We start from the raw sequence: 21,323 nt of genomic DNA, 5'->3' as shown, positions 1-21,323 counted from the left end.
CAAAATCCTGCACAAAATCCTGGTTTTATGGCACAAAATTGCCATAAAACCAACATGCCCAGCACTGACGTTTTTGCTTATTTATATTCCCCTGTACAGGAGAATCGGAACAAACATGGGGGGATTTGAAAGCCTCCCTTTTTTGCTCCTCTAGGATGCCAAGATTCAACCCACACTTCACACAGGAACTCCTATCTGACTCATTATCATTTCCCTTCAGTAAATATAGCAAAAATAGCCACTTGCTTCCCTCTGCACTTAGAAACGGTACAGAAGCAGCTGGGATCAGCTGCTCCTGCCTCCTCTGGCAGAGGGATGGGAAGTGAGAGGCAAGCACAGACCGGCAGCACGGCAGCAGGGAAGCGCCACTGCTGCTGCAGTTACCCAGCCTGCCGGGTGGTCCCAAAAGAGGACGCAGCCTCCCTGTGGGCTGCGACCTTGCTCCAGCTCATACTTTCAGCCTCATAAAGAAACCTCCAAGATAGCAACTAATGAATCTCAGCAGTTTGGTTTGCAACTGTTCGTGAAAAGCCTGGCTGTCGAACTAAAGCTATTTCACATCACCCACCTTTGCCTGCCTGCTTGGCCAAATCTCTGCATTCCTCTTCCCCAGCTTCCCCTCCTGAAGACCCGAACCGCACCCTTCACTGAGTGTGACTCAGCTGCAGCTCCCGTGAGAGACCTGATGAGTCCCTAACCTCTCACACCATTTTTATGGCCTACTCTTGCTCTCAGCTGTTGGCACGTGCCCTCTTGACTCCCTCCATCCTGCTTTGCTCTGGGTCAAAGACAGCTCACAAAGTGCTCCTCAGCTAATCTCCCAGGAAGCTCCACATCTTCAAAGCATTCAAAAACCAGAAAACAGACAGTTGTGCCTTTCAGACCTTCTTTGACCTTGCAAATTAATAAGCTACTTAGCTAGAAAGTTAAATCATGCAGAGATTTTTTTCAGCTGTGAGCCAGCATTTGCATTGCTTTATAGGTGGTAAATTTTGTCAGTTTTATTTGTGACATGAACATTACAAAACACAAGACTCAAGGTTATGACTCTGGGTTAAAAGCTTGAGCCGGTATCTACCAGGTCTTCGGGGAACCATGCAATGAATCACTTCAGTGCACATAATGGAACAGGATACACTTCCATATACATGGACAGGCTGAGGACAGAACAGACTCCAGGAATATTTAGTGACCCAAACATGTTCTCTAAGTTGCATCAAAACTGCTTAGGTCACCAATGAGTACATGAGCTCTATCTCCCTCAACTGTCCCAAATGCATGGGGGACATCCCAGTGGGTACTCTGTATGAATGCATCTCTATATATTGAGTCTCTATAGGAAAACTAACAGCTACTGAGTCATTGCTTTGAGGAAGCCTCTCATAGTTAACTAAGCAGTTTCATTTCTCAGTATAAATTTTGCTGTCATGAGGAGGCCTCCCAGTCTATACAGGCTCTGTAAAGAAACAGAAATTTAAATAGTATTCTGTATTAACTGACTCTCACTAGCTTCTCCATCACCTTATCTGTTTAAAAGACTGAGCAAATTTGTTCTTCCCTTTTCATTATTTCCCTTGACTTCTGGAAGTTGAAGTCAAGTCTTCCCTTCTCCGCTGTAATTACTAGGAAGAGTAATTTTGCACAGTTCTTTGCACTTGGGTAATATTACCAGAGCACTGGACATCCGTTTTATGACTGCTTATCCCATTGCTTTGTATACATGCCGATTATTTTCAAGAGCACCTTAAAAGACATTACTTTTGACTTCTCTTTATAATTCCAGTACTTGCTTCATTCACTCAGACAAAAGAGAACAAACACTGACGGCATTTGTGTGTTAGCAGAACGCAAACAACGTGGCAAGAGGTTAAACTCAGCAGTGACGTCCACTATGGTCTTAACTACTCATGTTGATCCCCTTCAGTTCAAGCATTTCTGAAGTCTTCTACAGTATTTTTTTTTTTTAAACCACTGATGATCCATGAGGTAGCTACAAAACAGTCCAAAAAACCTAACATTTCTACACGTGAGCAAGCCAATAACATAAGAACATGATCACTCGAAGCTTAGCCTACTTTTTATATGGATATCATTTATTTGATATGTACAAAACAGTCAACATTTTCTTACCCAAACCAATTGATCCTGCAACTAAAAAAAGGCTCAAAAACACTATTAGCAGTTAGTAACGGCTAGCACTCTTGATTTGCTATGTATTAGCATGGAGAGTTTTTGTCAAAATATTATTACAGTGTTCATTTCTGATATTACTACAATGTTTAATTGGTTGTCTTTCCTGTTGTAGAGCCAAATGACAAAGAAAATGCTACTCTTGCTTATGGATAACATCCAGAATTGCATGACATTTTTCAGTTTGCTACTTTTGTCACCAACAATAAAGATCCAGGTCAATGAAAACTATTCACAAATTAGTGGTGATTCCATAAAACTGATTCAAAGACGCACCATAAAAACCAAATGTTTCACTTCAACATTTTCAAAATGAGACTTTTTGATTTTTCTTAAATTATGTAACCATCTTCAGACTGAATACAGTTCATAAAGAACATAAAATACGTTTTATGTTCATATAGAACATAAAAACTATGTTTCATTTAAGCCTAAGAATTGAAAATGGTTCATTTGAGCCTGAACAAAACACTTTTAAACCTGAAACAATTTTCCAATTGTGCTTGTGTTTTTCGCCACAAAATATCATGTTTCAGAGTGCCTCCCAACATACCTGTCATTTCCCCCTTATACTCAAATCCCTCTTGGTTTCCAGTTTGACCAATGAGCCGAACTTTTTTTTTTTTTTTTAAATAAAAACAACCCCCTGGTCAAACCTCAGTAGCTGCAAGCAAAAATCACTGCAGAAAGCTTGCTTCTGCATTTCAATCACGGAGAGACAGTCCTTATTCACTCCGACCTTTTATATTTTGGAATAGCGAAGAACTCCGCCACTCCGACAGAGTGGCCCTATTCCCACCTGAACCTCAGCTAGGAAACACCAACACCTTTGGCTTTCTGTGAATGGTATCTTTACCCTTCTAAGCCATCTCTGTCAGCAGATCTCAGCAGCCTCACTGCCCCAGGTGAGATGCTCCTGCCAGGGCACAGAACATGTACCACTGACTTGGTTCCTCTCCGGATGACCTGCTCTTTCTGTATCAAGGATATATAAAGCCGCTCCTGCAGCTTCATGGCACAAAACAGCACTCCATACTCTTAAGCCTACTCCTTCTCACCGAAAAAAGGATAAAATGAGAGCTTGCCCTATCAGGCTGTAAACTGTACAGCTCTGCCTACCTCCAGCAAATTAAGCAGGGCAGGGAACGCGCCCAGGCGCTGGAAGTTGTTTGCCCACCCTATTAACAGGGACAGTCCCTGCCACGGCTTCAGCTGGGGCCGACAAGCACGCTCTCAAACAGTTCCCAAGCATGGTACAGGAGGGGACACAGGCCAGGAATCCTTCTCTGTAGTCGGGATGTGGCCACTCTGTTTTGGAGGCTTTAGGAGCGAATTTAACACATGGACACAGACTGTTCTGTGCCACTTGGCTGCAAAGCCAAAGAACGCAGACATACTTCATTTATTAGCACAACTGTGGTCTCACTGTGTAACAACAGCAGTTGGCACAATTATCTGCAGAGCTGCAGTACAAGAGTAAAAGCCAGCTCAGCGCTTACCTGACGGATAAAGAGAGATACCATAAAACACACTACCAAGTATTTGGAATCCCACTGGCATCTCTTAAAAAAAAAAAAAAAAAAAAAAAAAAAAGCTTGCCTTTGTGGCTCTCCTATATATTTGAAATGTAAGGTTTTAGCAACACATTTTGGCACTGCGTAACATTTCTAGCGTAATTTTATCGTTCAGGTACTCAAGTTTGTTTACATTTCTAAGAAATAACAGTTTATTTCAGCTTTCAAAATGTCTTGCTTTAACCGGGCCACGCTTCAACTTTTCTTCTTCAAGATGTTCAACGGAGAGGTTACTAGATACCTCACATGCATGGGAATTAGGGAACTTAACTGAAATCAACCCAACCGGCACCTCTGTGCTCTGCCAGTGCCACCACGTAAGCCTTTGCTGGACTGCAACAGGACAGATCCACCTACCTTAACTTTTCCAGATGTGAAAGTCATCCAAGCGTTAGGCTAAAAATATCTTTTCAAGACTGGATTTCAGAGACTTCTCCAGCTGTAACATGACAGTCACTTTATAAAACATTAGACAGGAACCGAATTCCTGTCCAAGGATGAAACAGGTCAGAATTTTAAAACAACAACAAACAAAAATCGGCTCTAGACAGATGTTTGGCTCAGTATTGGAGAACTGACTGATTCAGGAAATAATTTGACCCCTGTGTTCCAAGTAACTAAGTAAAAATGTATGAGAATGCATTTATTTATATAAATTAATGAAGTATCTGCTAAAATACACATGAGATCGTTCCACTGAGCACTGACAACAAGGATTTCCTGGTTTTATAACTAATAGTTTTTAAACTGAGCCTTAGCTGCCTTGAAATCCTGATTTTTAGTATGACAGAACAGGAGAATACTAACAAAATATTCTGTACTACATTTCCCTTTTTTCTACATCTTAGCTTAACTCCCTGCTAAAGAAGAAGAGAGAATCACATTTTTTCAAAAATTCCCAGAAAATATCCCCAAATTTTAAATCAGCAGTAGAATTACTGCAAGCAGTACTCACAAAGACAATGCACCATTCAAAATGTTAGCAAAACACCCAGGGAGGAAAAAGAAAAAATTCAAAAATACTCTAAAACCCAACATCAAGTGTTTGGATTATCACTGCTAACTTTTAAAGACAACTTTTTCAATCACCCAATGAATTCAATAGAAGGTCTGTAAGCCTTCCGTACCTCAATTGCCAGGCTTTGTTGTAAGGTTTGAGCGCTACATTTTGACATTGCATTTAGCCCATGCAGGTAAATGCATTCCTTTTCTCCCCCCACCCCCCTCCCAGAAACAATTTCTCACAGTTAAGAGACAGCATGCGCTAACAGGACTGGAAAAGACTTTCAGATCTTAAAAAGCAAGGCAGCATAGCAGTCCTTTCCAAATGCTCCACAACCCTGTTAGCAAACAGCAGGTCTCCACAGCTAGCAATGTTCCAGTCTTTGGGCGAGGGACTGACTAGGGCCCTTGGCTGTTAGCAAAACAGAGGTGAAACTCCAATCCAGTATTTACATTAGCTGTTTTACGTGTTATCTCCGTTACTGGGAACTCTTCAGTGCTCCCATTCTACAAACTTTTTTTTTTTTTTTCTTCTAATTCAGCTACAGGTAGGTTTACACTGAACAGAACAGAAATTACTGCAACATGCTATAGATGTGAATTGCTTGTAGCAGACTGGTTGAGACACCACAAAATTCAAATCATGCTGCCAATCCTGCTTGAGAGTCAAGGGAAAACTAGACTACGCTCAGAGACTACAGCTCAGCAGGGCCCCCAAAGCCATTCATTCACCGTAGCTTATGCATCCCCAGGCAGCCACTTCCACATCAGGGAAACTCAGCTCTGCCTCTGTCTTCTGGCATCAAGCAGGGAGCTAAAAACTACTTTAAGTCCTGCAGCCCCAGCAGGAACTACTGCCTCAGTTCCTCTCCTCCTCCCAGGGGGTATAAAACCTACAGTAACAGATCACATGGCATGATTAGAGAGTAAATAAAGCCGACTTGCGCTTCCAAAATGAAGTGTATCCTAACACCCTCCCAGCAAATAACGTCTCAGCTGACACGGATGGCTTCACTTCTTCTCTGCCACTGCTCTTCCTTTCCCATTCTCCTCTCTGACAGGCTCAGATCGCCTAGAAATATGGCAGTAATGAAGTTGTTTCTCTAGCAAAAACCAACCCTTCGAGAAAATTTAGAAGCATCTCTAACACAGTGGTACCATTTCCCTTACTACAGTTCAGTTTTACTCTATAAAAATGTAGAAATGACAGATCAGCCTGAAGATGCCAATAGAGAATCACAGTCAGAAAGCACTTATCTGGACTAACAGAACAATAGGTAACTTTATTAACTTTATAATAGAACTAATTAGCCATTGTAACGGACCGCACAAATCCTGCTGTTTGTCTTCTAATGTTACTTTCGGGGGATTTAATTTTCAATCACTTTTTCCTTCCTTTCTCCAGTTTCACAAATTATGGGTAAACAGTGTTTTTTTCCAGACATCACTCAAAGCCACGATGACTGATTTCGATCATGAAGGGACAGTGAGGAGCAGGATGAGCAGTGAGCTATTATGGGGAAGCAAGGGTCAAAGCAGGAGAGAATGAGTAGATCCTATTCCTTTGCTCACTGGCCATTCTAGAAATATCCCAAATAGACAGATTCTTCCCTAAAATAATATAGCCTTTTGAATCTTTTTGGCACCATTGTAGGATGTGAGATTTGGAGGCAGAACAGAGGAGCGGACAGCCTTCGGTGACAGTTATCAAGTCAGTTAATTTCTGCACCTCATTTTTCCCATCTCTCAGTCTTCACGGACCTGTTTAAAGACCCTCATGCTGCAGACCTGCCACAGACACATAAACCCAGTTCTCATGAATTTGCCATCCGTCAGTAAGTGAACATTTCTGGCACAGCAATGTGCTACGCATTCAAAATAGCCCCAACAGTACATAAATAATTCCAGAAACTTGAATGGTTAAAAAAACAACAAAAAAACACCCCTCAGTTTTAAATGTTTCCAAGATGCTCTGAGAAATGTAAACTACCACAACTACATTGATGTATGATGTCTTTCTTTTGAAAGAGAAATGGCTACTCACGGAATAGATCTTTGAAGTGGTAATTAGACTATCCCTTTTAATTAGTTTGGTTTAAGTTCAAATTCCAAAGGAGAACAAGAGAAAGAACATCTGAAATTAATCTTGAAATGAACAGTTATTATTTCAAAGCTTGATAGGATACCTTTTAGAAATGCTGCATATGCTGTAACTTCCCTGTCTCCGGGTTTTATACAAATGAGGTAATTTGGCCTCCTTCTGGACCAGCTGTTGTTTTTTCTCATTCCAGTTCTCAGTGAGGCTGCACTTCTGAGAAAACTCTACGTAACATTTAGCAGTCCCACCAGCGTGCTCAGAGGAAAAAACACAAGCCAGCACTTTCGAGAGGCCTCCTTGCTCTTGGCTGAGGCACAAGAACTTGTATTTCAGATAATGCTACTAGAGTAATAGAGCCTTCAAAACCTCAGCCCCAACCCTGCTATGCCAACAGCATGAGACCAGCTGTCCCAGGTGAGGACTCTCCTCTAAGCCTAGGCCTAATAAGGAGCTGCTAATGCAACGTTTTGCAAATCTCTGGCACATGCTGCTTTTAATATTTTCTCATCTTAAAAGCAGGTACCGATATCAAAAGTTTTCAATTTCATAACCTTTCCAAAAAAGACCATGGAGGCTTTCCTGCTCCGGTGCAGCACGCAAACTTTTCATTTTGCCTGATGAAGCCCCCAGGAGCAGAGGCACCCATGCACAGACACAAACGAACGCTCCCAACAACAGAGCGGGGACAGCCCGTCACCCAGAAACTCAGTTCTGCTAATGGGAAGCACTTAAAGGCCTTTGTGAACTGTAAGAAGGACCGAGCTGGGGAAAAACGGGTATGAAACTGAGGGGGCCAGGGCAGGTGGCTGACAGGGTCCTGACACCCCGCACAAACGACCCTATTACAATATAACGGTCACGCGGGTGACTGCTGCCATTCTGAACCCTTCTTGAGTACCACCACACTCGCAAAGGATGTTTTTGGTTTTAGCCAGAGTTTTGAAAGTGACTTTTCCTTTTGAGCCCTGTTTCCTATCACTTGGGTTGTCAGAGGCATTATAACCTGTTTGATGTCATAATCAGGTTAATTTGCTTCCATTTTTCTCATGGATGGGATGGAGGTTCATCAGTGACAACAGAACAGGGCTATAATTAACTGGACTCCCTGGGGTTTGCTGCCTATAGAAAACTAGTCCAGAATCCTTCAGAGATGGGAGTCGGGGCTTCAACAGTAGAACGTCAGGGCATTTTAAAGAGTTTGCTTAGAAATGGATTCGAGCTGCGAAATCTGCACTCCGGTGCAAAGAAAATAAAGTCAAGTCATGTTAACAGACTCAGCCTTTGTTATCTTGTAAATGACAATCTCAGCTCTCATCTGCAGAAAGTCCCTGGTTCTTCTTCTTTCCCAATAGCCTTGAAATTACAAAGGTATATAATGAATGGGACCAGACAGAGAAAAAAACAGGTGGGTTTCCATGAAAGAAACATCCAGTTCAAACACATCATAAAGCAGTAAGAGTAATTCTAGTTTAAAGAGAGAAAAATATCCCAAAAAAATCATTTCACTAGGAGTATCTGAGAGTGGAGATACCTCACTGCAGAGATAATGACGGATAGAAACGGGCTCTATTTATCAGTTGGGGACAGAGGAGAAGAGGCTGCTCAGTAATCACCTCCTTAGCATTAAAGCTCTCTCTGCTTGGGAAACTTTCAGGTGCCTGTCGATGCTACTGGTGCTGGGTTTGCAGGAAACTCTTGTACTTCTCTTCCCCATTGCCTCCCAGCAGGTGAAATTTCATTCCTCTCATGCCAGGTATCTCCTCCAAGGAATACTTGACTGACAGAGTTACCTCACAACGGACAGGAGAAGCAGCTGGGGAAACTGAAAAGAAAATATCATATTGCAGACAGAGGTTCAGTGAGTATTTCACCTAGTGAATGTCAGGTAAATAATACAGAAAATGCCAGGAATGATCCCCTGTTAAAACTTCTCCAGCATCTGACAGAAGACTTTGATCCAAATCCAAATCTCCACAGGCTGGAGAGGCATCTAGACTTGTGCCTCAACTGACAAGAGCGAAGCTCAGAGGAGAAAGAACTTGATCCAGCTTGTTCTAGAGATCAGGCAGACAAGAAACATGCTTCTAATTCTAACTTTGGCAGAGTGGTAAGAATCAGACCAAGGCTATATTTTAATTGCCTTAAAAATGATTTAAAATGCAGAAATCATTTTATCTGCAGCTTCAACCCAAACATAATGTTTTGCAGCTGAACAAAATATTAGACAGTACGTTTCCAAAAACAAGTACAAAACAAACAGCAAAATATTAGAGGTTTTTTGAAGAAATGAATAAAGGACATCAAAGTTTTTGACTTTCCATTTTGTACTAGATTCATTTTTCTGGCAGAACATTCCCCAAGACAGACAAGAGCTGTTGAGAAGAAACTTTCTCTAATTCAACAGTCTAATTTATGCACACAGAGACTTCATCTCTAGTTCTTTAAAAAGGGTAGAAATATGTATTTGATTCAGCTCAGCACAAGCACTTGATCACGTACTGTTTGCTGAAGTAAATTTAAGTTGAACATTTGCATAAGAAAGCAAGCAGAAATTAAGTACAGAAGAGGTTACGGCAAAAATCAATATTCTCTTTTATGTTCTTGCATACAGAAGCCTTTACTGGACATGCAACAAATGGTTCCACCGAGCCTTCCAGCAATATTCAAGGGCAATGCCTAACAATATTTGCTGTACCTTCTAGCACAGCAGTCTTCCAGCCACTTTTCTTTGCATTCCTTTGGATCCTTACCTCTGTTGGACAATTCCTTTTTCTGTTCAACACAGTGGTTCCAGCTACTCATATACTGCCAGAGCCATGATGGGAACGGTCCCCCACAAGTCACCAACACTGTGGAGCTGGAAACTCCACCCTACACTCATCAGATAACCAGGAGTGGAGAATAGGATCTGTGCACTCAGGAACATGCTCCCAAGTAATTAGGTGAGGAGTAGGGTAAGTCTGGATGTGACCCTACTTCTCCCTAAAAGAGGCAGAAATTACAGATCGCTCTACGAGAAGACTGTAGTAGTGGTGGATGAAGAAAAATTGTGTAGCTTCCTAAGCTATGCAGTGCCCCTTCTTCCCAGTAAATCATAAAGTTATAACCTATCCTGGGAAGAGTATTACGATCTCCTTCTAACTACAAGCCATCCTGAGAACTCCCTTCAATTACACAGAAGGCATCCAAATGCAAGTAGATGATGGGAGCATGGAGTGAAGAACAGCAGACCAAAGCAGGGAGTGGACAAGTTGCAAGGACATCATGTTTCAGGCAGAATAAACAGGTGTCTGAATACTGCAAGTCTTTCACAGTTTAAGTGGGTCACAGATGATAGGAGGCTGCCAGAGGCTCATTAGGGATATGCAGACTTGGGAGAAACTAATTGTGAACACCGAGCCCATATCAGTGCGTTAGCCCCATAACACAGGTCCAGCACTTCTCAGATGAATTAGAAATCTATGTGATCTGCTCAGGAATAATAAGGTCATTGTAGTTTCTTTTTATAAAGTTCACAGAGAGTTCAGTATGACTGAGAAATTTGGCATTGCCCAAATTGAAGCCTGAATGGCTCTGCCAATACGACTCTGTTAACAGGACAAACGAACAGAAAAAATACAGAGTAGTTGAGATTGGAAGCGACCTCTGGGGATCGTCTAATCCAACTTCCCAGCTCAGACCAGGGTTGACTACAGCAGGTTGCCCAGGACCCTATCCAGATGGCTTTTGAATATCTCCAAGAATAGAGGCTCCGCAACCTCTCTGGGCAACCTGTTCCAATGTTCAGCTACCCTCACAGTAAAAAAGTGGTTTTTTATACGTTCAGATGAAATTTCCTGCGTTTCAAGTGGTGCCCATTGCCTCCCATCAGTGGTGTCACTAGGCACCACTGAGAAGAGTCTGGCTCTGTCTTCTTTACTCCTTCCCATCAGGTATTTATAGACATTGATGAGGTTCCCCCCAAGCCTTCTCCTCTCCAGGCTGAACAGCCCCAGATCTTTCAGCCTCACCTTGTTTGTCAGATGCTCCAGTCCCTTAATCATAATTGTGGTCCTTTGCTGGACTTGTTCTAGTAGGTCTCTGTCTCTCTTGCACTAGAAAGCCCAGCACTGGATGTGCCCAGCACTCCAGATGTGGCCTCACCAGGGCTGAGTAGCGGGGGGAGAATCACCTCCATCAGCCTGCTGGCAATGCTCTTCCTTAACACTCCCCAGGATACCATTGGCCTTCCTTGCCAAAAGGGCACACTACTGGCTCATGGTCAGTTTGTCTACCTGGACCCTCAGGTCCTTTTCTGCAAAGCTGCTTTCCAGCCAGTTGGCCCCCAGCCTGTACTGGTGCAAGGGGTTACTCCTCCTCGGGTGCAGGGAAGGTGTTCTGAGCAAATTTTCAAACTCCTGTTACAAATGTATCTCCCAAATGCAGATATGTGGATTTTTTTTTAAGCCTTATTTCTACTACTGGAGTAAAATTGTTCAAGGCTTCTTTCTTCTACAAAAGAGAAATGGCAGGTGACATGTTAAAGCTTAATTTTGAAGCACACTATTGCTTTCAAAATAAATACTGCAGCAATTTAACATTTACACTAACAAAGCACTTGCTCAACAAATGACTTTCAATACTAAAAAAGCAAAATGGCATTTCACACAGCTTGGCAAGGGAAGCTGCAGGCATAAAGCAAGAGCAGAATATATTCCTGTACCACAGAACATGGTTAAAAATATCAAATATAAGTTCAGTTTGGACCCAGACTGAGACTCCTCAGTCTGGTGAACGTTAAGCAAACGGCTTCATTGAAGACATGGGAAGAGAGCGCAATCTATCCTTTAAAGCACATGAAAGCAAGCACCATGTAGCAAATGCTATTTCTTTTCAGGAGCACAGGACTGAACAGAAGGAATCTACTGAAAGTCTGTGAAGGTGATTTTTTTCCCCTTATGGCTTTGACTTGCATTATTTGGAAAATGGTCTGTCGTAGAACCTCAAAATTTGCTCAGTCTTGAGGGAGGAAACGTATCATGTGTCTGATGCCTTCCGGTAGCAACATGTGACTATCACCAAGTTATAACAGTGATCTGATGGTTCTATTTTTCTTCTCCTTACTCCCAACACAATACATGTACTTAGAGAAAGCAGCTTGTTACGGTTGGTAGAAACTGATCAAATACTGGAGATCAGTTCCAGAGGAAAAGGGAAGATGAGAAAACAATCAAGGACTGGGAAACCAAGAAAATTCTGCCAGCATTGAAGCCTTCTCTGGCCACTGTTCAGCGCAGATCTTGGGATCCATTCGAAGAAGGTTCTAGTTCCAGTTCTACGCTTGTTCAACTGGAGAAGAGGAAACCTGTAAAATACTCTATTTTATTCCTTTCTCCTCTCTACCAGTATTTCTACTACCTCTAACTACAGCCGAGGCACTTCCCAAGGACAAATAATCTCAGAGAGGACATCTTTGGACAGGATGAACCACCTTTTGACGATGACCATCTTTCTCCGAGAAGTGTGAAAGGAGCTCGCTTGTAACACCACTAGCTTAAACTCAGCGTTTAACTTCCAGGCTACTGAAGTTAAGGGATATCAATTTATCCTGTGTCTTTAATCCCTGAAGTCCAAGTAATATTTTAAACAGATCCATGAACTACGCTACATAGGAACACGGAAGTATGGTAATGAAACCCTGAATCCTTTTTATTGCTTAGCAAGAAGACTAAGTATTTGTGCCTGTTTGTTTTTCAGAAGGTGCACTTCTAGCAATAGAATTTCTGATAGCAAAGTGAAGAGAACATCGAAGTCTTCCTAAATTCATGTCAGACATGTCAAAAACTCTAAGTTGAAGGATTCTTAGCCCCCTTGCACAGGATCCAGAAGTTCTACAAACAGAGAAAGACTCTTCCTCTTTCTAGGGAAGGAAAGTAAAAGACACTGGAAAAAAAAGTCCATCTTATTTCTGATGAGCTTCTAACAATCTCCAAAGAGCAACTTAAAAAAAAACCACCCCTTCCTGAAACCTGAAAGAATATTAGAATCTTCTACCTTAATCTTATAAGCTCTTTGGGAAATTTTTTCTGTTGATATTAAACAGTTAGGAGCAACTGTTTCATACACTATTACAAACAAATCAGCTATGATGTCTCTGTTTCCCAGGTACCGCAGCCTTGAACTTGCCCTGGGCATAAGCAGGCGCTCTCAAGGTCTCCAGTTCAGTGCAAACTGTTGTAGAAATGAGAGGTACTCTACGTGCTTCTGGAGGCTGTTTGTTTTGTTGTTCCTACTTTAATATAAAGGTCACTCTGACTGAATGTATCCATTTGCGCTTTTTTCATGATTTAGAGATGAGATTAACAGATCCTATAAACGGAAAGCTGAGGGATGCTGGGAGAAAGCTACTCTTTCCTCTACGTTTTAATTCATTTCAGTTACTACAATTCGTGAACTTATAATACTGAGAAAAATAGTCCTTGTGTTTTGGAGAAACTAAGCAAATAAAGATGAATAGCAATTGATGTGGTTTAACATAGAACAAACAAATAGTGGGAAGACGTCAGCATCATACCTTTAGAAGATATGCAAGCTACATAGCCTGCATCAGGGGTTCTGCCAGCCAGCAAGACTGCTTACACTGGCCACAAGGTTCTTCCAACACAAGACAGGCCGTCCTTTGAGAGTAAAATAGTGTTCTGAGCCTTCCCCCCCACTCACCTCCCCTTCCAAGTAGTCAAACAAAGGACTTCACTGTCAAAAGCCAAGACAAATAGTTTATGCTCAGCACTCAAAAACAGAAAATGTGAAGAGAATCCTCTGGCAGTAGCAAGTTAATCATCAGAAAGCAAGACCATTATTCAATAAAATCCTGCACTCAGGCATACCCCTTTAGGAAGGGCAACAGATAACTATTGTCTGAAACAGCTTACTGGCATTCTGGTCGCCCATTAAATGAATGACGCTACAAAGCCATTGTTCAAAAAGACTTTTAAAACTGTTTTTGCACAGACGGTGTTGCTCCGCTCCTTTAATTCCCCCCACCCCTCCACTCGCTTCACACAGCACCAGGCCCCTAGAGCCAGCTGTATTCTAGCAGGTCTCCTCCCTCCTACCCCAGACTTACTCCATCACAGCTCCCGGGAACTGACAAAAACCTTCAACATCATGGAGAATTTTGTGTTTATAAGACTCATAATGCCACTGCAGACAAGGAGCTGGAAGTCCATGGACAACCATGCAAACTAACCCTAAATTCTGATATGCATGAAACCCACTTATCAACTGCTTTCAATGACAAAATGAGGGCAACAGATACGGCAGCCATGTACAACCTAAAGCTCCAATGAAAACTATTCTCAGACCTCTAGTTCAATACTCTAAATCGCTTGCCTTAGTTATGTTACTGCCTATTGCAGCAATCACCGAGTTACAGTCTGAATAAAACCCAAATATCCTACTTCCAAACCACAGCAATTTGACCACCTAACCAGTTGCAGTGCTGTAATCTCCTATTACTGCAGAGCCAGAAAGGGGCCTATTGTATCACACCACAATGTTTCATCCACAAACTTCACAAAGCTTCTCTGTTTTGCAGTTCATAAACATACCATTACCTCATGGCAGAGTGCATTGAAACAAAACAGGAAAAAAAAGAGGAGGATGCCTTTCTATAATCCTGTAAAAGGGAGGATAATTTCTCATCTATTACATTATATTTTCGACTACTGGAAAGTTTTAAAGATAACTTATTTAAGGACACAAAACAAACGCTCAAACCCTCTGCTTTCCTCTCCTATAAGCACAAATGAGTAAAATCATTGTAATTTGTAAAGGTCAGGGCCACTTTTCATTTACGATTTTTGCCACTTCTCACACAGATTTCCAATTACATTGTAAGCTAGCAGCTTGCAATGTACAATATCATAATACTATTTTCAAGATTAGCACTCGGTTTTGCATGCAACTAATGAGTGAGTCATCTGGCAATTGCCTAAGCAGCAGTGGAAGTGTACAGCACATACCAAAGTTTTAATTTATATCATTTATCACATCCTTGATTTCTAGCAGCATAATGATTTTTCTCCAAATATATAAATCTGTTGAGGATACCACAAATCATAAACTAATTAACACAATCATTGCAAGAGCACAGGAATGTAACTGATGCCAATGTATTACTGTAGGTAGATTAGAGACAAGGAAATCTTTCAGTCCCCCTTCTCTCTACATACATCGTGCAAGTGCTACAGACTTTTGCTCTACAGGAAGTATCTATATCACAGAATGCGGAGAGCTTAGGAGAAACAGCAATTATGCTGTGAAAATGAACACATTTCAAAAATTGTCCAGTGCTAAATGCTATGGAAATGCGGATGATGATATGCAACTGCCTAAAATGATTCTGAAACAGACCCTTTTGTCCTGGGCTTCTACTGCATACAGGAGACCAAAGAGCATCCCATTTTGGGGGCTCTGGACAGAAAATGGCTGTTGTAGGTAAAAAGCCTTAAAAGCAAAGAGGCCACTAACCAGAAGAACAAACTAAGAGGACCAAAAGACCATACATGACAATTTGGAGGAGGGTAGGTTCTGTAAGAAGAGGGAAGAGGAAGGAAGATAGAGGAGATAGAGGTGACTGCAAGAATAAATAGATGCAGAAGTCACATAAGCTTCATGTTGAACTTATCACTTAGTACTAGAATTGCATTAGAGGCAAACAGGACAGGAGGAACAGGTAAAAGGCAGATATACAAACTCAGGCACTGGATGGCAGAAAGCACAGCAACAACAAAACTGCCAGATGTGACAGTTCATGCATTACACCTTGAAGAAGGAATTATAAGAAACAGTCAAAGGCTTTGTAGCCATATAAAACAAAGTCAAGAAAGACGACCGTGATGTAGGGCAGAGGGGCTGAGACAATCAAGTCAGGGCTGAAACTCAGCCGAATATTTCAATTGCATTTTCAATAAGAAAAATGATCCTGAGGGGGAGACGAGCCAAAAAATGGCTGCAGAACACAAGCAGGTCAGTGTGCCATGCTCGGATGGTCTCACTAACCTCAAACCAGGAGACAAAAGAACCAGTACACAAAATCACAACGCTCAGAGCAAGGATTTTCAAAAAATTAGATTCTTCTGAATGACCTTATGTTTTGATGTACCCTCTCAAAATGATATTTAGTGACCTGCAGTTCAACCCAAAGAGGAAGAAATATTTTCATTCTCGATGAAAACTCTAATTTTCCATTTCAGCCAGATAGATGAAATTTTATTCATGCAATTCTCACATACCACTTCATTTTTCTGAACAGCTCCCTTTCAGAAGAGTTGCTCTTGTAAGCGTCCAACGCTTCTTCAGACATCAAGCTGAGAGTCTTAAGCTGGAAGTCCAGAAAAGGCGGCAAAATCAATTAGTAGGCACTGGAAGAAGCTTGGTTTGAATAACTTGACCAGCCTCAACACAGTGTGCCTGAAGCAATGATAGAAGCCAGCACGATTCAAGTGAGTATCTAAAAGTCTTAGCAACAAGATCTTCTTTAGTCCTCTTCCATTTTTCTCCCTTGCTCGCTGCTTAGCATATGAGGAAGGGTCTATGAACATGTTCTCCACTGCACAATCCCAGAAAGTCCTGGGTACCAAAGGACGCAAAGGTCCTGTGCAAAATGAGTATGCAATCATTTAGTTTAAAACTATATTATACTGTATTCACAAAAAGCAGCGAGATTAAGCTTATGTGACATTTATTAGTTGTTAGCTTTACAGTCTTCGAGTGATTGCATGACAGTGTGTGACTTCCTGAGGTCTTGATAAAGCAAACTAAAAAATGGCTAGCAAAGGCATCATGTTAACATACTCGTGAACGATGAGTAGGGTTGGAACTTCAAAAGCCACCACCAAGCTATTGGCTGGCAGCGGCAAAAGATTAGGGAATGTTTGGGGCGGGTCTGCTCTGATTAAATGGGTGTCTCTATAGTTGGTCAAGGCTTCTGTAAAGTCACCAGAGATCTGGTCAATATAGTTAATGGAGTTTAGGGCAAGATTCATCCAATTCAAAACAGATAATTAATTTCTTCAGATGAACTGAACCCTAAACTCCAAGGGGAGATTGCACAGCTGACTTAGATGTAGATCTCCACAGGGCACACAATTCTGTGTAGCTGAGATGAATCCTACCCTTGGTTCTGGAGGAGAACGTGGAAGAGAACATACTTCTCACTCTGCAGTCCATGGACATCTAAAGCTATCAGGAGATACTCTATGAATTGAAATACTTGTTTTTTTCCCTTTTAAAACATGTACAAACCCACTTCCAAGTCAGCATACAGATAGACAAAACTTGTGGAAATATAAAAGACTAAATAAGGATCAAAAAGTTTAGCTGAATTTTGTATCTGGTTGTTGCCAAAGTAAAAAGCACTATCACACTGCATAGAGCTTCTTCCGAAAGGTGACATGACTCTTGGATTAAAAAAGTCTTGAGAAGGACTGCAGAGAAGGTCACAGTCCCTTACCTCCTCCCTCCCACACTCAACTCTGTCTGCTGATTCTGCTCATACAACTATTTTTATAATTAGGTTACTTCTGACTGAAAGATCACTATTTTCACCACTCAGTTTTGTGGGCTGACTTCAAAGCACCCAGGTAGCTCAGCTTTTCCAAGCAAAAATCATCACTACATTTTAACCTCATTACAAAGTGTTTCCCTAGTATAATTCCTGGAAATGGCTCAATTGTCTTGGTTTAAGCGTAAAAAACAAACACAATTAGAGCTCATATAAACAAAAGCAGACACTCCATATGATAAATCTCAGCCTACAAGGTTAAAATATTTGATTCCAAAAAACAGGTCCCATAAGAGATATAGACAGCAGTTCTTCAGCCTTATTGCCCAACCAAATGGAAGCAAGCTGGGTCGTGTGAATATATAAGAATGACCATGATATTAAAAGCTATTAGACAGAATTTGTTTCTAAAATTCAATGCAAATTTTAAATTAAAATTGTTTTGCTTTAAAGTGATCTCAAAAGGCGTTAATCTGGGCCACGTGTGATACCCGTGGGCATATCAGATTTTTGACATCAAACTGAATAGCAAGAAATGCTTGTGATTTTAAAAAGGAGGAAGAGACAACTTACCACCTTTAAAAACAATTTATGCACAAAAGAGTCCCCAAAAGCCTGTGCAGCAATGATATTTACCACAGAACACAAGAATTAACTCACTTTCTTTTTTTTGTTCTGTATTCCACCTTTAACAAGAGCAACTGCTCTTTTAACGACAAATAACGTAAACAGAAAATGATGCTGACTTATTTCTTACATTTTCTACACTTTTTGAGTCGGCTACAATAGAAGCGAAGCAACAAAACATACAAGAGCTAAGGCCGTTACAGAAATCCATGACTGTTGCATCCTATCACACAAAGGGCAAGAAACCTGCGAGATAGCAGACAAGGGCATTTCCTCATTCATCTCATGCAAATCTAGACTGATTCCTCTTATTTATCCCAGCAATCAGCAGGGGAAAAAAAAAATAATTAATAAATTATTAATAATAAAAAACAGAGAGCTATTTTAGATTTAAGATGAAATAGGATGCCAATGGTAGATGCTGATGGTTTGTCAATTTTAGGCTTCGTTGTCAAGCAAGTAGACATATTTTGTAGTTGATAAAAGATAACAGAGAACATTCATTCATTCTTACGGCATCCTCTTACCCTGGCCTAGCCAACATCACTGAAGATTTAATAGCTCCCCCCTACCCATCAACTTTTTAGCTTCACCCAACTATCAGTTCACACTACTTTTTGCCAGCAAGCCGTAAGCGCACCAGGTCTATGACTAGAATGTAGTGGGAGTTGAACAGTTGCTTGCTTCTTTTACTCATCAGTTAGCATTTATGCAGCAGTAAAAGTTCAGCAGCAACCACGACTGAGCATTAAAATTTCCTATATAGCCTCCTTTTTTAACCCCTGGAAAAGGACCAACTTTTTTTAACCATTAACTTGTGAAACAGACACACACCCCTTAACATTCTGCAGCTCCTTTTGTACATAACTTCAGCTCTTATGTTATTTATTCATTTTCCCTACCAATACAGTACCTTTACTAATGTTTTGTGCAAACGCAGTTTGAAGGCTCAAGTATCAGAGAACCAAAGTAGTATTTGTAAGTTTTTGTTATGAAATCAAATACATGATTTAACTAATGAATTAAAGGAATTTTCTAATTAGGAGATGCTAACTACCCTCCAGACACGTTCCTCATTCTAGGATGGTCTAATAGTTTGTTTGCTCAAACGACATATTGGTGCAGTAACACTCAGCATCATGTAAATCATTTTTACTTACGCTTCTACAAAAAACACTTTGCTATTTGTGTCTTTGGTATGACAGCGTACCCCACTTTCAGAACAACCAGCTAAAAGTCTTCAAATATTCTGGTAACAATCACAGAGAAAGTTGAAACCCTAAAACTAAACCATAGATTAGAGTTGGGCAATTTTATGTTGAGGAGTGCATTTGTACAGAGTGAGAATACTTTATTAAAAATAATGACGACTGCAGTTCTTGTCATCCCAGAGTTATTCAAGAATTCAAGTCAAAAATCACTGAATAGTTTTGGCCGGAAGAAAAAAAAAACGAGGAGTAGAAAGCATCAGTGGTGTCAAGGCCACGGAAGACCATATTCCAGTGACGATAAGGGAGACTCAGGTTCATGTTCTCAGAAAGGAACACAGGTGGCCACAGAGGTGTTTTAACCAAGATACTCCTGTTTTCCATAATTTCTATTCCCAGAATTTAAACAAGTCTAGCAGAAGGAAAAGCACAGACAACTGGAAAATTAAAAGCTGCTTGAAAAGATGCAGAAAGCAAATAGGCAAAAATTCAGAAATATTTATACCATTCAATCCACATGCTTGTTCTTTCTCCATGGGGATCGCTCGTCTTCTCCTTAAAGCATTTCGAAGGATATTCGCCCCATAGATAACATGGGGATGAGGTGTTCCCTCTTTCTGTGGATGCTTTTTAATGGGCTCGATGAAGTAATCCCCATGGGGCAGACGGAAATATCCAGTCTGAAAAGAAGCATAAAATAGTTAATCTCTACTGTTCAGTACTGGAAGTCAAAAAGAACAGAGACTCTGAGCTTTTCTCTTAAGGCAGTCATTACACTGCAGCATCAAAATATGAAAACAACATGTTTTCAGCATTTATTTTGCTGCACACATCGAGGTTGCTTTGTACCTCACAAAAGCATAACAGGCTAAAGGGGAATGTAAAAAATGTCTTTTCTCTAATAACCTGAAATTCTGTTTATTGAGGCAAAGGTTCTGTATTTGCACAAAGCTGCTGAAAGGTCAAAAGTTAATTAGTCAGACTTTATGAACTGCGTGGTCCACTCTCGTCTCAAGAGGGCAAAAACATTCAGGCCCCAGACTTCCACAGGAACAAGTAAGCAGCTGTTCACACATTTTAACAAGCTCTTGTGATCATACAATAGACCTGCAAAACAAGGCTGTAAAATTTCTCATGCTCCAAGTTCGGTACCAAACTCCTGACTTTAACTGAGCAACAGGGCCTTTGATGTCCGTCTGGACTACACAAGACTCATTTATATCTCCCTTTCCTGTTACCTAAGGGATGGTCTGGGCAGCTAGACAATCGTCTTGGTCCCTTGTATCCTTGTTAGCATTTTGTACAGGGATTACTAGCATTGCAAGAGCACTGTACAAGCTTCCACTTTGACATGCACAATATATACAGAACAGTACTAAATCTAAAGCAAAGGCTCTACTAAAAACCCTGCCTAACCCACACTGGGGAGCTGATGGGAGATCTAGGCATCTCCCTCTTAAGGCTTTCTTTCCCCTCTTCAGCTTCTCTCTTGTCAGTACAACCTTCCTGACTTGCTCTGGGGCAGGAAAAGAGAGCAGCAACGCTGCTCCTGCAGCTGCTATATTCTAACTTAGGATAGAAACAAGGATAGAAACAAGAAACCCCTTTTGAAACCCTGCAAGCTTTACAGTTTCCCTAGATAGCTGGGAGAGCCGGTAGGTGAGTGAGGGGAACAGGGAGATCATGGGAATGGAGGAAAAGCAATGCTTAAAGAATAAGCAACCATGGGCTATGTATTATCAGCCCATAGGTAGCTCAGCAAGAACTCCACATAACCTGCTTCAAAGTCCCCTCCAACAGATGCCTTTTACCTCCCACTGGTTGCCACAGGCCCATTATGTCCCATAACAAATTTGTCCAAATATGCAATTTTGACTGTCTTCTCACAGAGTCTCTATCAGTTCCTAAAAGCAGAAAGTCTTTCCTGCCAGGTTTCCCTTGCAAGTGAAAGTTTAAAAGTCAGAGGTTGTCCTTGGTTTGAAGCCTTGGTTAAATCCATGCTGTTTCACCGGTTCAGGACTCAAAGTCATAAAGGTTTGCTCATCTGGGATTGCTGTTACTGCTTTTATGTTTTCTTC

At 41.2% G+C, this 21,323-nt stretch overlaps 1 protein-coding gene across 2 annotated transcripts in view; it reads right to left on the bottom strand.

Annotated features, from left to right (window-relative positions):
* The window catches only part of LOC138064250 (A disintegrin and metalloproteinase with thrombospondin motifs 12-like), a 164,770-nt gene that overhangs the window by 77,898 nt on the left and 65,549 nt on the right, over positions 1 to 21,323 (bottom strand). For both annotated transcript variants that reach the window (XM_068925954.1, XM_068925955.1), the window contains exon 3: positions 19,751 to 19,925. In XM_068925954.1, coding sequence (XP_068782055.1) covers positions 19,751 to 19,925 — 175 coding nt within the window. The remainder of the gene's footprint in view (positions 1 to 19,750; positions 19,926 to 21,323) is intronic.

Source organism: Struthio camelus, chromosome W (genome assembly GCF_040807025.1).
Source record: "Struthio camelus isolate bStrCam1 chromosome W, bStrCam1.hap1, whole genome shotgun sequence".
Taxonomy (NCBI): Eukaryota; Metazoa; Chordata; class Aves; order Struthioniformes; family Struthionidae; genus Struthio; species Struthio camelus.
The sequence above is the reverse complement of the archived record's forward strand: the minus strand, read 5'-3'. Positions and strand labels throughout refer to the sequence as shown.